At 44.3% G+C, this 14,961-nt stretch overlaps 1 protein-coding gene across 1 annotated transcript in view; it reads right to left on the minus strand.

Moving 5' to 3' along the window:
- Nucleotides 1–5,995: 5,995 nt before the first annotated feature.
- SLC10A4 (solute carrier family 10 member 4) overlaps nt 5,996–14,961 on the minus strand; it is a 117,285-nt gene continuing 108,319 nt past the window's right edge. The window contains exon 3 of the mRNA XM_085642136.1: nt 5,996–7,039. Within this exon, the coding sequence (XP_085498262.1) occupies nt 6,524–7,039 (516 nt within the window). The 3' untranslated portion in view covers nt 5,996–6,523. The remainder of the gene's footprint in view (nt 7,040–14,961) is intronic.

The following is a 14,961-nucleotide window of genomic DNA, read 5'->3' on the forward strand; positions in this document are numbered from 1 at the left end:
AGAGAATTTAATATTGGATTGCCCCTCTATTTATCTAACGGCAAGGTTTGGGTTCCGAATATGTTCACTGAATGTATGTGGCCTAAATAGCTATAATAAAAGACAAAGGGTAGCCGCTGAACTTTGGGTGATTCAACCAGATATGGTTTGTCTACAAGAAACCCATGAACCGTGGGGTAAACGGAAAAGTTTTACGGAAATGGGTTTTGTGCTTCTAGCAGCTTCTCAGCAATCTACATCAACCCGGGGAGTGGCGGTGTTAGCCAAACCTGCTATACAAATCAAGGGACGGGTATTGGCTGACAAGTTGGGGCAGTGGCTTATTCTAGAATGTTCGATAGGGGAAAAAGAATTTACGCTTTGTACTGTTTACGGCTCCAATTTCGATGAAGCCATGGTGTAGCAACAACTTAATGTGGAGCTCGCACTATGGCCCACCCCTTTGGTGCTATGTGGAGATTTTAATATCAGCCTGAGTAACAAGGAACTGCAGTTGGGCATGCAAAATTACAATGGTAGTAAACCTAGGGTTTTCAAAGCGCTTTCTTATTTACTTATGGATCATGGTTTGGTCGATGTATGGGATTATCTATGTCCACTTATTCCTGGCTTTACATTCTATTCCCATCCTCATCAAAAGCTAGTACGACTCGATTATTTTTTTGTTTCGCCGACATTATTCATAGAAGCTAAAATCCTAGTTTTCCCAAGAATTACATCTGACCATGCACCAGTAGTCCTGGATATACCCGCATTAGGTCCTTATGTAAGTTCACACATTTTTACTTAATAGGAAATTGCTTCTTGAAAAACTCTTTATGGATCATATTAAGAACTGGATTAAGGTTTTTTTTCAAAGATAATCAGCATTCAGCCTTCGCTGGAGTCCTATGGGATGCCTTTAAGGCCTGTCTTAGAGGGGAGGTCCTGAGTTATGGATTGTACCAGCAAAAGAAAGTTAAGCTTGCAATGCAGGAATTGTATATTAAGCTTAAGCCTGCGAAAGAAAATCTGGCACAGGGGATTCGGGCCAAGAATGATATTATTGATCTACAGACTAAGGTGGCTAGATGTAGGGCTAACATTAATTTATCCTGGAGCAAGGAAATCGCAGCTAAATATCTAGTATACAATAAGCATTGGCATAGCCAATAGGTCTCACCTTTGGGACCTTATAAGTGTTTAGCTATGCAACAGTTGCATAACTAAATACTTATAAGGTCCCAAAAGCGAGACCTATTGGCTATGCACAGCGGCCGTGCGGCCGCGAAAGTGAAAGTGATCGCGATCAAACATCAAAGCGGCCGCACGCGGCGAAACCGAAAGTAATCGCGGTAAAGCGCGGCGCCCGCGCAGATGCACTGTGGCTCTAGGCTGGCCTGGTAGCACTTTTTGGAGCCCTCTCAATAAGTTTCGCCAGACCAACGCATGCGCTGGGTCAGGCGAGACCTAAAAAGGAATGGTATGAGTATGGAGAAGCGGTCGGGCGCTGCCTGGCTAATAGATTACGCTCTAAGGAAGCCACTTATAGAATAGCCGGTATGAAGAACCAGTCAGGTGATATGATCTATGATCCCCAGGAAATTGTTCAGATCTTTTTTGAATTCTATTAAAATCTCTATTCGGGAAAAGAGACAGGGGTATATACAGGGGGCTCAGCAATACAACAGCTGGTGGAACGAATCGGTCAGGAGGAGGCAGAGATTTTGGAAAGCCCTATTACTATGGCAGAGTTAGAACTAGCCATAAATAGTATGGCGATTGGTAAGGCAGCGGGCCCTGATAGGCTCCCTTCGGAGGTGGATAAGGCTTTTTTTCAGGAGATTAAAATAGATTTGTTGGCCGTCCTCCAAGCCGCTCAAATGGGAAATGCACCGCAATCTTGGGACGAGGCCAACATTGTCATCTTTAGGAAAAAATATAAGCCACCGGATTTGCCAGGATCATATCGCCCGATCTCTCTCATCAGTTGTGATGGTTAGATTTATGCTAAAATCCTGGCAAATAGGTTAGCAAAGGTTATCTCGCCCTTGGTCTCCCCAAAACAACACGGATTTATTCCCGGCCGGGGGACTGTGAATCATATTAACAGAATTGTGACGCTCTTTGACAGTGCACAGTTCGAGGCTAGGGATTTAGGGCTGATCCTACTAGACACCAAGAAGGCGTTTGATCGTGTGGCGTGGGATTTCCTCTGGGGGGTTATGCAGCGGATGGGGTTTGGTCAGGGTTTTATCCAGGCCGTCAAAGTATTATATCGATCGCCCTCAGCAAAGATCTGTTCTATTGTTCTATGGGTCTGGTATCAGACCCTATATAAATTTCAAGAGGCACACGGCAGGGCTGTCCCTGCTCTCCCCTGCTGTTTGCCCTTTATATTAACCCTTTTTTTAACAATGTTAGAGAGAAGTACTCAGATCAAACCTTCTCGCGTTCTTGAAAACCAGTTCTGTGTATTCGCATACGCGGACGATATTGCCATTATAACATTTGACCCTCATACTGCTATATCTGAAGTAGAACACCTAGCATTTGAGTTTGGCGCAGTTTCGGGCTACAAGTTGAATACATCTAAAACCCAGATTTTGTGTACTAAACAGATCATGGCCAGCGACCCCAGAGTGGTTAAGGAGGTTACTTATCTGGGAGTTAAGATCCGAGAAAACTTGAAAGATCTGGTCGATATTAACTGGGGGGATATTACTCGCAAAGTGAAGCAATCGCTAGATAGCTGGGAATGTCTACATCTCACTTTGGTCGGTAGAGCTAACATCCTTAAATTTAATATACTCCTGAAGGTGTTGTATTTCTTTAGGTCAGTATCGTTGGAGGTATCCCGCGCCCAGTTACAACATCTGCAAGCACTTTGTGCTAAGTTCTTGTGGGCTCCAGGGAAACCTCGGAGAGCAATGCATCTCATGACCCTTCCCAGAGAGGGGGGGGTGGTGGTCAGCCCCTGACTTTACATTCCATTGTTATTCTTGCCTTCTATTGAATATGCAGATAATGCTGACTGGAGAAGACGTCAGCAAATTGACCGAGGCTCCTTCAATTTATCAGATGGTTTTGGGTTCAGAAGTCAAGAACTGTCTGTTTAAGAAACTGGAAAGGAGTTATTACAAAAGAACACGTTTTAAAATTCATGGGGCTGCATTCAAAGTCTGGAATGTAGTCCGAAAATTATTACAAATTCAGGGATTAAACTTCTATACTCCAACAAATTTTGCCATTAATATTTCATGATCAAGTTGCTAGTAGTTGGAGGCGGAATGGCATCTCTCAAATCCGGGACTTTTATGAGGCCAGGGGCTTTATACTACTTTTTCAGATTTAGGGGAAAAATTCTCTCTCCACAAAAATCAGTGTTTCAAATTCTTACAAATACGTGATTTCCTGAGTAAAGTACCCACGGCGATGGTACCACTCAAAATAGTTGAAGCTATTAGGGGTCAAGTAAAAATAAGGGTTCTTTATAAAATCCTATTAGCTTCAAGGAGGGATGATTTGGAAAAACATAATTGTAAGTGGGCAGCAAAAGTTGGAGAGCCTGGTGTGTCTATGGAGAAGGCTATTGCCATTGCCAGGGAAATTTGTTTATCGGCGAATCTTAAAACTCAGCGTTTTAAAACCGCATTTAATGTTTATCATACTCCGGCCAAGATGATGAAATGGGGGAGGGGCAATGATGGCAAATGTTTCCGATGTAGCGCGGATAACGCTGATAGTCTCCATATTTGTTATGACTGGGTTAAACTAGGGCCATATATACAACACATAGAGAAATTCATGACAGAAATTGTGGGGGTTAGGGTCAAAATCTCTGCCTCTATGATGTTGCTGGGGGTTGGTGAGGATCTCGAGCAAGGGAGACCCATGCATAAATGTTGGTTTTTGCTTTTTATCGCTTTGGCGGTTGCTCGACTATGTCTAGCGTCTTTTTGGCTACAGACGGAAGTACCATCTTTTGAAATTTGGCGAGCCCGGTTCTATAATATATATAACTTGGAGCATAGTCTGTATTCTGTGAAAGGATCAAGGAAACGCAAATTAGGTCTATATATATGGGGGGAGAGGGGGGGCAATGATTGATCATATGAAATGTTGAAAGATAACCAATCCAAATTAATTTAATTTCTGTTTTGTGGTATAATGGAATAAAATCAATTGTTTTTTTTGTGCCATGTTAATTGATTCTGTATGTATTTTATTGATGTTTTTTGATACTGTGGATAATAATAATAAAAAAAAAAAAATATGGGTGGGCGGAGCTTTCAAGTCCCTACCTGAAAACAGCATGCCTCGCAAAGCAGCGCATGTGCTGCTCAGGCGAAACCTAAAAAAAACGCATGGCCTGAATGAACTAATCAGACAAACCTCGATGGCGCCAGGCACTTAATACCAAGAGAAGCGTCAAGCTGGAAATAGCGCTCTGTTTTTAGTGAGAAAAAAAAAACAGTGAACCTTTTTGACTGTGTAAAGGGGAATCAGGAACTTCCTTTGTCACTCATGCCTTGGCTAGGACTAGAGGTCACAGGCCTCCTCTCCTCACTCCCTTCCTCTCTTTCTATTTCTCTCCTCTATCTCTCTCCTGTACACTCTGGCATTTCATTCGCCCACCAACTAGCGTACGTCCTTATCTACTCAGTTCTTGTGCACGGCCGAATTCATACTTGTTGCTATCTCATCGCTACCTATTGTATGCTCGTAGCCACTCCTCCTACTATTGCTAAAACGTCAGGAGAGACCACATTCCGTGCACTATAAGGTTGTTCTCCAACTAAACTGTATGCCGCTCTATAACTTACCTTGTAGTGTGCAAACATCATTCACTATGTATGAGCTCATTGTTTTTCTGTTTTCCTTTATATATATTTTGAAAATTAAAAAATGAGATCAGGTTGCATATAGCATGTCAGCAATTGTGTTTGCATTTTAAAAGGGATAATTGAACAAAACTGCAATTGTTAAATAGGTTCAGCGCTGCCATTTTTGTATTGTAGTACCCCTGTGTGGGGCGCTGAAGCACCTGCCTATATTGGTAGCACCCTACACCGTGTATAGTGTGTTGTTGGAAGGATGTTGTCTTTGTTTTGATCCTAAGGAGGAAGCGTTTTAATGTTGTGCGTGATGACCACTGAGGTGCAGTTATCATGTTATGGGACATAGTGTGCAGCACTGTGGTGGATGATGAAGAGTGAGAGATAGACGGACAGTTTTGTGGTTTTCAGCATGCTGAAAGCTTTGAACAGCTCTGCAGGTCCCTTTATGGTATTTCTTATGATATAGTCCCATAGCTGATTACTGCACAGGGTTGTCCAATCTCTGTATAGCTGTGGTCCTGAGCTGGCATGGTTAGAGGACAGAGAAGTGGAGAGATATGTTGTGATGGGCATTTTTATTATCATTCACTCTCTGAGTGTCTTTGTGAGATGTAAAGTTGTGCTCAAATTGTATTGATATTTGGGACCTGCAGTGGTGGACTACATAAAAATCCTCCAAATTGTCAAGCAATGTGGGACAGACCTCTCCAGTTGTTCCATGCCTGTTCATTTGGTGATGTTTTTTATTTTTATTTTTGGCTGTACAGTGCTGGCGATGGACAACCCTCATAGCAGATACGTCTTATGTGAATTTTGTAGAGTAATTGTGAAAACATATTTGGAATTCTGGGAGCCCCAATGACGTTTTTATATCAAGGGGTATGAAGCATTAAAACATTTAAAGACTACTGTATTTCACCGTCTACAGTAAATAGGACGCTGTTGTTGGCCGAGAAGGGTAAGTGGGAGGGTCTTGAACGGTCAACTCTGTGGTGCCATTGGTGGCCAAATGATGAGCGACATGAAATAGCGCTTCTGTACACTGATGGCTCAACACACGACTGAAGCTAATTTGGTTGTCACGTGCCTTCTCTGCCGAGGGATGGAAGAGATGCTATTAACATCTTTCAGTCCATTTAAAAGCCAGCCCAGACAGCGCTTCCTGACACACAATATTTCACTTGCCCAACCTTTAATGTTTTACACGACAATGTCTCCACTGTTTTACAGGGTTGCCGAGGTGGCACATGGTACGTTAATCAATGTAACTTCTGTTTCATTGATTTGTTTTTGGTTCGCTTGTTACATATAATGAATGACATCGGAAGGGGGACAATCAAACATCACAGAGGAACGAGGTGATGGCTTCAACAAATAAACTTGGCTGCACCTTTTGTCACAAGCAAATCTTCCAACATAGAATTCGGTAAGTCCTTCACAGTTTCAAGTTCCATCCATCAGAAATGCCCAAACTTGTCTATGCTTGACTGAGAGTTTCAACAGGGGAATTTGAGGGGAACATCAAGGAAATGCACCATTATCCCTTTCACATGCAATGGAGTAACATGTTTTTTTATTCAGGGAGGAAAAAGATCTACACTTAAATCCTTAGACATGATATGGCGACTTCTACAAAAATAGCAATATTTGACAATTATGCAAATACCCATTCCAGTTAGTGATTCTGAAACGAGAGCTGTAAACTATAGTGTGGTTTGTGTTGTTTCCATAATGAAAGAATTGGGGTCCCCTGTTGTGACTGCGCCGTAGGAGAGATCCCCTTCCTCCTCTTTCAACTTCCGGTAGGATATGTCAGTGTCTTGGTCTTCCTCTAGTGGCTCCTGCTTGTGCAGAACGTCTTTCCGATACATCCTGTAGAGAAGGACGTAGAGCCCGGCTTCAGCCGCCTGGAAGAGAGCGTAGAGGAGCGGGAACATGTACATGCTGCCGATGAGGTCCGGTGGGAAGGCCAGCTTCAAGATGGCTGTGCAGAGCTGCACGTTCTGGCAGCCAGTCTCCAGCGACACTGTCCTTCGAGAGCTGGGTGACAGATCAAAGAGAGCACCCAAGCCGTAGCCTAGGGCGTAGCCAGCCAGGGGCATCAGCACAGCCACGAGGTAGACAGAGGCAGGAATGGTGGCCAGCAGCTCAGGACCCAGCATTGTGCCTGTCAGAATGAAGAGGATCAGCAGAGTCAGCAGGAGAGACCAGAGAGAGATCTGAGGAAAGCCAAAGGAGACATAATTACAAATAAGCTTGTGTTGGAGACCTGCCATTGTATCACTTGCCATGTCATGAACCGAGCCTATTAACAAACACATGGTTCAGACAAGAACTAGTTCTTTAGAAAAATGCATGTGATCCTATGTTATCAGCATTCAAATAGTGCTGCCTGTTGACACTTTCTTAAATTTGGTACCATTCTAATTTTCAATAGATTTTTGTTGATTTAGTTTTTCAGTGCTATACAGTAAATCGATCTATCTGTCCAAAGACTGATATGCTTCAATATACGGTGAAAGATATTTGAACCAACAATTCCCCCAAACATATCTCCTTCTCCCCACCTTAACACCCTTCCCACCTCTTTTCCAAGTCCGTTCGTCACCTTTCCAACTTCAATGTTAATTGCATGATCTGAATCTTTAGTGTCCCGTACATGCTTTCTCATAAACAATTTCAGCAGTCTTAATGGTGCCTCTACTATCCGAAGCACCCTCAGTTATCTTGGGCATCAGAGTGCTCTGTAGTCTTTCGCTAGGTACGGTAGCAGCAGACCCCATATTTTTGGGGTCTGCTGCCAGATATGCAGAGGGCATGAATATCCAATTGTATTATTTTTAAAGTCTTAGCTATTGTGTACAGGGGAAATTATAAAACTGGTCTCAAATTCCTTGTTTTGTTTCCTACCTGCCAGCTAGAAAGTTGACATCTGCCTGTAATAATCTTCTTGCTATCCCAAAGTTCAGGTTCCAAACTAAGCGGGGCAAAACTATATCTGTTCACTGGGTAAAGGCATGGAACAGTCTTCCACTCACTCTAAAGCAAGCTTCCAAACTTGCTACTTGCAGAAATCTTCTGAAAACATGACTGTTCGCTCAATCTTAAGTGTTTATTTTCTGGACGGACAAGTTTCTTTCTTTTGCTTCAGTGTTGTTAGCGCCAAGATGCCTCTCGTGGTTGTTGTGCTTAAAAAATGGCAAGTCCATTCATTCATTCATTAACATTACCATTTAGGCTGCCCAGTAGTATTTTTTGATGTCTGGTAGTGCCACCCCACCATCATGTACACCTTTACATGATTTAGAGAGGGATATCCATGATGGTTTCCCATCCCACAACAATGATGTTCTGTAGAAAACATTTTTGTGGCACCGAGAACAGGAATCATGGTAAGACAATAATTTTATACATCACAGCCTTCCCGAACAGTGACATTGGGAGACTCCTCCATTATGTTATGTCCGCTTTAAACCTATCCAGCACCCCTTGTAGTTTTTTTTACGTTGTTCATTATTATCTCTAGAGATGTACATATGCATAGCTAGTGAAACCCTTCGCTATTAGTTTGTATTGGGGTTTGCCAGGTTGGTCTGGGAGTCCACCTAGTTAATGAAAATAGTGTTGATTTTGGCCTGTTTATACTGTATCCTAAGTACTTCTCAAACATATGAACAATAGCTAGTATTCTGGTGATCATACTCCCTGGTTCCGCCTTGTAGGGTATTATATCATTCGCATATAGCTAAATTCTGGAGTCCCGTTCTCCCTCTCATTTCAGACCCCTTACTAAAATGTCCTTCCTTATCTACAGGTTCTACTGTCAGTGCGAACAGGAGACGTGACAGCACACAGCCCTATCATGTGCAATAATGGAGAGTGAAGCTCTTGCATGTTGTCCTGTTCCTTTTAATTTATGCTGTTGGATGACTTTATAACAGCTGTGTCCATCACATGAAATTGGGTCCTAGTCCCATCTTTTGAAAGACTGCGAACATGAAGCCACATTCATTCCATAGAGGCAAATGTTTTCTTAGCATCCAGGTAAAGGGGTACCACTGACTCCTATTCCTATGGTTCTATGTAATTTGCATAGGTTGTGTTTTGTGGCCCTGCCTGGCATAATCCCCAATTGATTGGGGTGCACATGCATGTTGATGCAGGCATATCATTTGTTTGCCAATATTTTAGCTAGAATTTTGGTCTCAACATTAAAGAGTGTTATAGGTCTGTAAGAGGACACATCCTTGGGTGGTTTGCCTGCTTTCCTAATTGTTGCTTCTCTCAAGTTGTGTGGGAGTTCCCCAATTTTGCTAGCTTCGCTAAGATTTTCAGGTAATTGATCGTTGGTGTGGTCCTTGTTGCTATCTTTTCCATGTGCATTTTTCAGGCCTTCTTAAGTCTGTGATTTTAGAGATAGTCTGCCCTTGAAGTACTGTTTTAACGGCTTGCTATAGGATAATATTTGATTTAAAAAAATTCTTATTTATGGTTTCTTCTATGTGCTTCCTCGCTTTTCTTTTCTTAAGCCGGTGGCTTGTGGTGTAGTTGAGTGGACAAGTGTCTCATGAACAAACTCTCTTAGACACAGTTTCTATATAATTTGTGGTTCTATCCATGGCACCGCTCCATCTGAATTATCCCTCTATCTTGATCCACTGCACTAATGCATTGTCTCTAGGTAAGAGGGGTAGTGCTGAATAACTAGGTTTGTAAAGGCTGACATATTTTTTGTTCTGCTGCATGGGGTAGGTAATAGATTTCTGGCTGTTCATTGTAGTACATTAGGACAGATAACTACTTTTTGATCCTATGTGTTTTGTTTCTTCCCAACGAACAGGACACCTGTCTTTTGGCTAATAAAATAGCGATGGAGTTCTCTCGCCCCGGCTATGGAGTCTCCGCAGTTGTAGACTTACTATTAACTTGTAGTTTGTGAATAGCAAATAAATAGAAAACTTGCACAAAAGTGTATGTTTATCTTTGTGAATCAGATGCTGTGTCTATGTAAACATCTTATGAATTTCTTCAAGACGTGTATTTCTATAGATGTGCTCTATTTGCTTTCAGATGACCCATTGATAATTTACATATCACTATTTAACAGAAATGCTTGTTTTTGTAAAATTGATATTAATGAAAGCTTAAAAGTAAATCGGAACTGGAACAGAATTCGTTCCATAATGTGTATCTGTTGGGAAGCTATCGGGGGCTGGAGCAGGTCTTTCAATATTAGCAAAGAGGATGGTGACGCATTTCACAAAGGGCGAAGCTAGGTTTTTCAATAATAATTTGATAACATCACTGTTGCCTTCATGCAGAGATAGCTGTTTGTAAGTCAAAACATGTCGCCACTAGTGTATAATAACAGGAAACATGATTCAGCAGTGAGATTTTAATAATATTTTGCTTCGAATAGAAGTTTTAGGTATTGTTGTATAAAAAAATATACAGATTACTTTTTCTGATACATTATAAAATACATTTATATTTACAAAAATGCTTTGGTGGGTTCACTCTCTTAGAAGATGACTCAAAAATAGGAGAAACATTAGAAGACTTGTGCTTGTTTTCAGTTTCTCAGCGGTAGACTCCTACAAACTAGGCAAAGCCAGAGCTTGAGTGATTTCTTTTTCAGCACTTGAATATTATCAGTCGTGGCTCTTGCAGGTAAACATGTTGGGCAGGGGCGGCGGATGACAGAATATGATTTATTTATTTATTTTATTTTCCCTATTCCGCCGTCTGTCGACTACCCCTCCTCGCGCCCCGTCCCACTGCGCTTATTTGCAGGAGCTGCGACTGAGTATTATATTTGTATAAATGAGGGCAGTTGTTAATGGGAGATATGTACAGCCAGAGCAGTCCTTACACATAACAATGTTATTCTATATCAGGAAATCGACAACTTTAAGGAACTTACAACAGTGATACTCAGACTGAAACCTGGGAAAGGCTCTAGTGGAAGTATCTAAGCCAGGAAAATTCCAAATGCTTGGACTTTGACCTCAGAAATGCACAGTTAAAAATCAACTACATTCATCATGACCACTGTAGTATCTTCCCCAGTCTGGGAGCAGTCAGTAACAAACGTCTTTATTCTTCAAGATACGATCATGCTTTGCGTCATTTCTTTGCGTTTATGTTATTTAAAGAACTGGTTTTCACATATGCTATTTGTAGGAAGGTAGGATCCTTGTGAATGGTTACCCCCACTTTTTGCCTGGTGTTGTTATGGTTTCTGAGTAGTCTGACTAGGATCCTGCTAATCAGGACCCCAGTCTCTGTGCTTCCGCCCTAAATTGGACTTGGTGAGTACTTAGGTACACTCCAGATTGGCTCCTGGTGTACCCTTGTAAGTCCCTAGTATATGGTACAAAGGTACCCAGGGCATAGGTACACCAGGGGTCTCCCATGGGCTGAAGCATGTATTATTCCACCCATGAGAGACCACTCAAATTCATTGCAGCCTGTGTAAGTTGGTGCTAGCACCACGACTGATATAGGTTTCCTTATATCTGAGGTCACTGCACTTAAAACCTATAAGTTACCCCTAAGGCAGGCCTTTCAATCTTGAAGGCAGAGTGCTTGGTTCTAAGTGTGAAGGTGCCCCTGCATGAGCAAGGCACCCCTACAACCTCTGGAGTCCATTCTCCCGGGTTGTAAGTGCACCAGCCATTAAGCTACATAGAGTGGCCATGAGTCATTACGTGATGGCTATCTCTAAACTGGCTGTAACGAACCCTGTCGTGTTTGGTATCAAACATGCTGGAATCAGACCCCCACACCCTAACCAGAGTGGAAGGTGTGATTTCATGCGCTGTAAAGCTCCCCCGGGTGGCCCTCGGTGCTTCCGGTACCAGTCTTCTAGACCCGGACAGCAAACTATAGCTGCTGCCGACCAGAGACACGAATCTACCCTCCTGCTGCTGAGCCAAGCTCGAGCAGGGGAAGGCAGGACAATAGGTATCCTGTCACAGGGAGGTGTGACCACCTCACAGACAAGACTTAGTGTATTAGGACAGGGTGGGGGCGCTTGCCAGCGCCACTCAGACTGCTTGAAGGGCACATTTTGTGCCCTCCTTGCATACCCCAGTCCAAACCAGTTCAGGAAGCCGGCTGGCTCCCACTCTGGCGCAAAAATGGACAAAGGACATGGGAATATCCTCCCCATTGTCCAGCCCCTCCTCTGAGAGGAACTTCTGAATCGTTCTAACCCTTTCCCAAGGGTACTCAAGGGCTTACCTGTGGGTGGGTTCCAAGATTCGTCATGGGACAAGATTCAGATCACATACCACTTCAACTTTGACCGTCTGGGCATTCTGGACCTCGCTGGACTTTACGTTGGTAACCGAGACTGCAACTGGGAAGACTCCTGATGTTCCTTGTCTCGTCGTCCTGCAAGTCTGCTGCAAAGTATGTGCCTGTGCTCCATACAGGTTCTTCACAGGTCCTGTGGACATCCAAGACACCCGAAGGAGTCTTCTTTGGAGTGAAGGAGTCGCTCCCCTGCATCTGTAGGCACCTCAACGCAGCTGACCGGTCTGTTGATCTTGGGCTCCCACGGACTCCGAAAGGCACAGCAACACAGGTGGTGGTTCTGTCACTTTCTTGAAGCCTGCACTGTCTTCTCACTGAGTTTGAGGCCAGTATCTCTCGTCAGGACCGCTTGAACAGAACCCCTGTGCATCGTGTTGACTTGCTGTTGCCAAGGCTTGTTGACTCTCTCCTCCAGAAATCTTTGGGTTCCAAGAAGCTCCTACCTCAAGCATCTCCAACAGCCAAGATCTCCGCCTGCATCATAACCTCTGCACCATGGGCCTTCATCTTTTGGTGAGCTGCTTGAGGTCCTCTTGCGACTCCAGTGCCTTCAGCCGTGGGTCTTCTCGAGGGTCTTCTTTGGCTCCGGTGGGCTCCCCTACATGCTCGGGGCCTGCTCTGACTTACCTGCTCGTGGTGAGTCAGTTGGGCCTTGCTGGTTCCAACACTGCACCTTTTTCTTCAACTACTTTGGTTGCCACTGCCAAGGCATATAGGTGCCCCTGCGGTTCACTGACCCATTGGCTCTTGACATCTGATGTGGGACACCTCATGCACAGCTCCTGGTCCTCCTCTGCATCGCCTGGTCCATATAGCTGCAACTTCAAGGGCACCTTCAATCTCTCCTGCATCTCCGATATCGGTGGGCATTTGTCTTCCGTGCCTCCTGGTCACTCCTAAGTGGGATATAATCTGTCCCCTCTGCTTGCAGGTACCTCTCACCTTGAATTCACCTTTGGGTTCCACCGGACACTTTCACCTTCTTCACCAGTGGCATCTTTTCCAAAGTCCTCTATTGTGGTCTAAGGCAGTTTCTGAAATCACTTCACACCTATGCACCCGGTTTCCCTGGTGTAGGTATCCTGGTTCCTGGGGTATCCACGGGTGGGGTGAATCTCCAAACTTCCATCTTCCATGGAGTGTCTTTGGGGTCCACTGGGAAGGGTCCTTCTTCTTAAAAATTGCAACTGCGACTTACTTATTGACTAACATTGAGCACGCAGTTGTGTTCCCACTCTGCACATGACCTCCGTGAGGTTCCTAGATACTCACCATGGGGGGTTCCTTGGGATCCCGGCTCTTCTACGTCTTCTGGGTCCATTCGCGACTTAGGTGGTGACTTGCATTCCACTATTTTAGAGTATGGTTTGGTCTCTCCAGAGACCACTCTGTATTCTGTGCTATTTACACCTCGTTCTTTTCTTTTACAGGTAGTTATTCGTTATTAGAGAGGCACGCCCACACAAGGCCAAGGGGGTATAGTGGTGGGAGGAGGAATAGTGTTTTATAACGTGTTGTTCTTGTCTCATTACAGGTCTCCTTCCCTGCTGTCCCCTCCCTTTCCTTCCCTCGCTCGATCTCTTCACTGATCTGCGCTATAATAGCCAACAGACTTGAAGCTATCGAGAGGTGGACCATAATGGGCATCGTTCCGATCCTGAGGAGCTGAGGAATCCGACAGAATAATCGGCCCACGGTATTAGCTCCTCCCGATCGAATCCTCTACTCAAGTATGGCTACCCTTGAGGATGTGGTAGCCGCCTTACAAGTAGTTCAGCAGGAATTGGTGGCTTCCAGAACAGAGACAGCCAACTTACAAGCCAAGGTAGAACGTTTGCAGAGGAACCCGTTCGATGTAGGGGGGCCCTCAGATTTTCATCCACACCCTATTACGGTAGAAGTCCCCACACCTATTCCCTTAGCACCCCCGGAAAGGTATTACGGCGACGCTAATAAGATACAGGTATTTTTGACACAAGTTATGCTACACTTTAATTGTAAGGCGAAATCTTTCGCCACCAATCAAGCCAGGGTAGCATTCCTTAATTCCTATTTAGCTGGGGACGCAGCGCCATGGGCAGTTCCACTAGTACAGAGAGACGACCCCCTCCTTTACGATTGGGATAGTTTCAGAGAAGAGTTTGAGAACATCTTTGACCTCAGGTCTCATACCCTCTCGGCCGACTGAGAATTACTGGAACTGAGGCAAGGCAATAAGGAACTGGTGGTCTACCTTACTACTTTTCGGCGTTTGGTAGCGGAAACCAAATGGCCAGAGGAGAAACAGTTTGCAATCTACTATCAAGGATTAAGGGACGAACTGAAAGATATCATCGCGCAGATTGATCCCCAACAGTCATCCTGCACGGAGCTCATCAACCTGACCTTGAGACTAGAACACCGGTTGGGTGACAGAAAAAGCGACGTCCGGAAAAGGGAACGAGTCCCCCTTCGTAACGATAGGGTCCGCGCCAGGGACCCCCCCCCCAGAGCTCAATCGAACGCATGGAGATAGGAGCAGTAAGAGCTCCGCTAACTGTCGAAGAAAGGAATACGAGACGGAAGAACGGATTATGCCTCTATTGCGGAAAAAGGGGACACTTTGTCAGAGATTGTCTACAGAGACCCCAGAACACTCGGGGAACCGCCGGAAAGGAGGTAAACACTTACACCAAAAAAGAGTCGGAAAACTAGACCGCTCGAGAAAACCAAGAGGGAAACCCTCGAGCGCTACCTACTTGCCCTCTTTAAATGCGGAAGACATGCACCGTTCCTTTTATATCGCACACAAGATCAAGAGCGGAGAGGAGTGGAAAGAAAC

Source organism: Triturus cristatus, chromosome 2_2 (genome assembly GCF_964204655.1).
Source record: "Triturus cristatus chromosome 2_2, aTriCri1.1, whole genome shotgun sequence".
Lineage (NCBI taxonomy): Eukaryota > Metazoa > Chordata > Amphibia > Caudata > Salamandridae > Triturus > Triturus cristatus.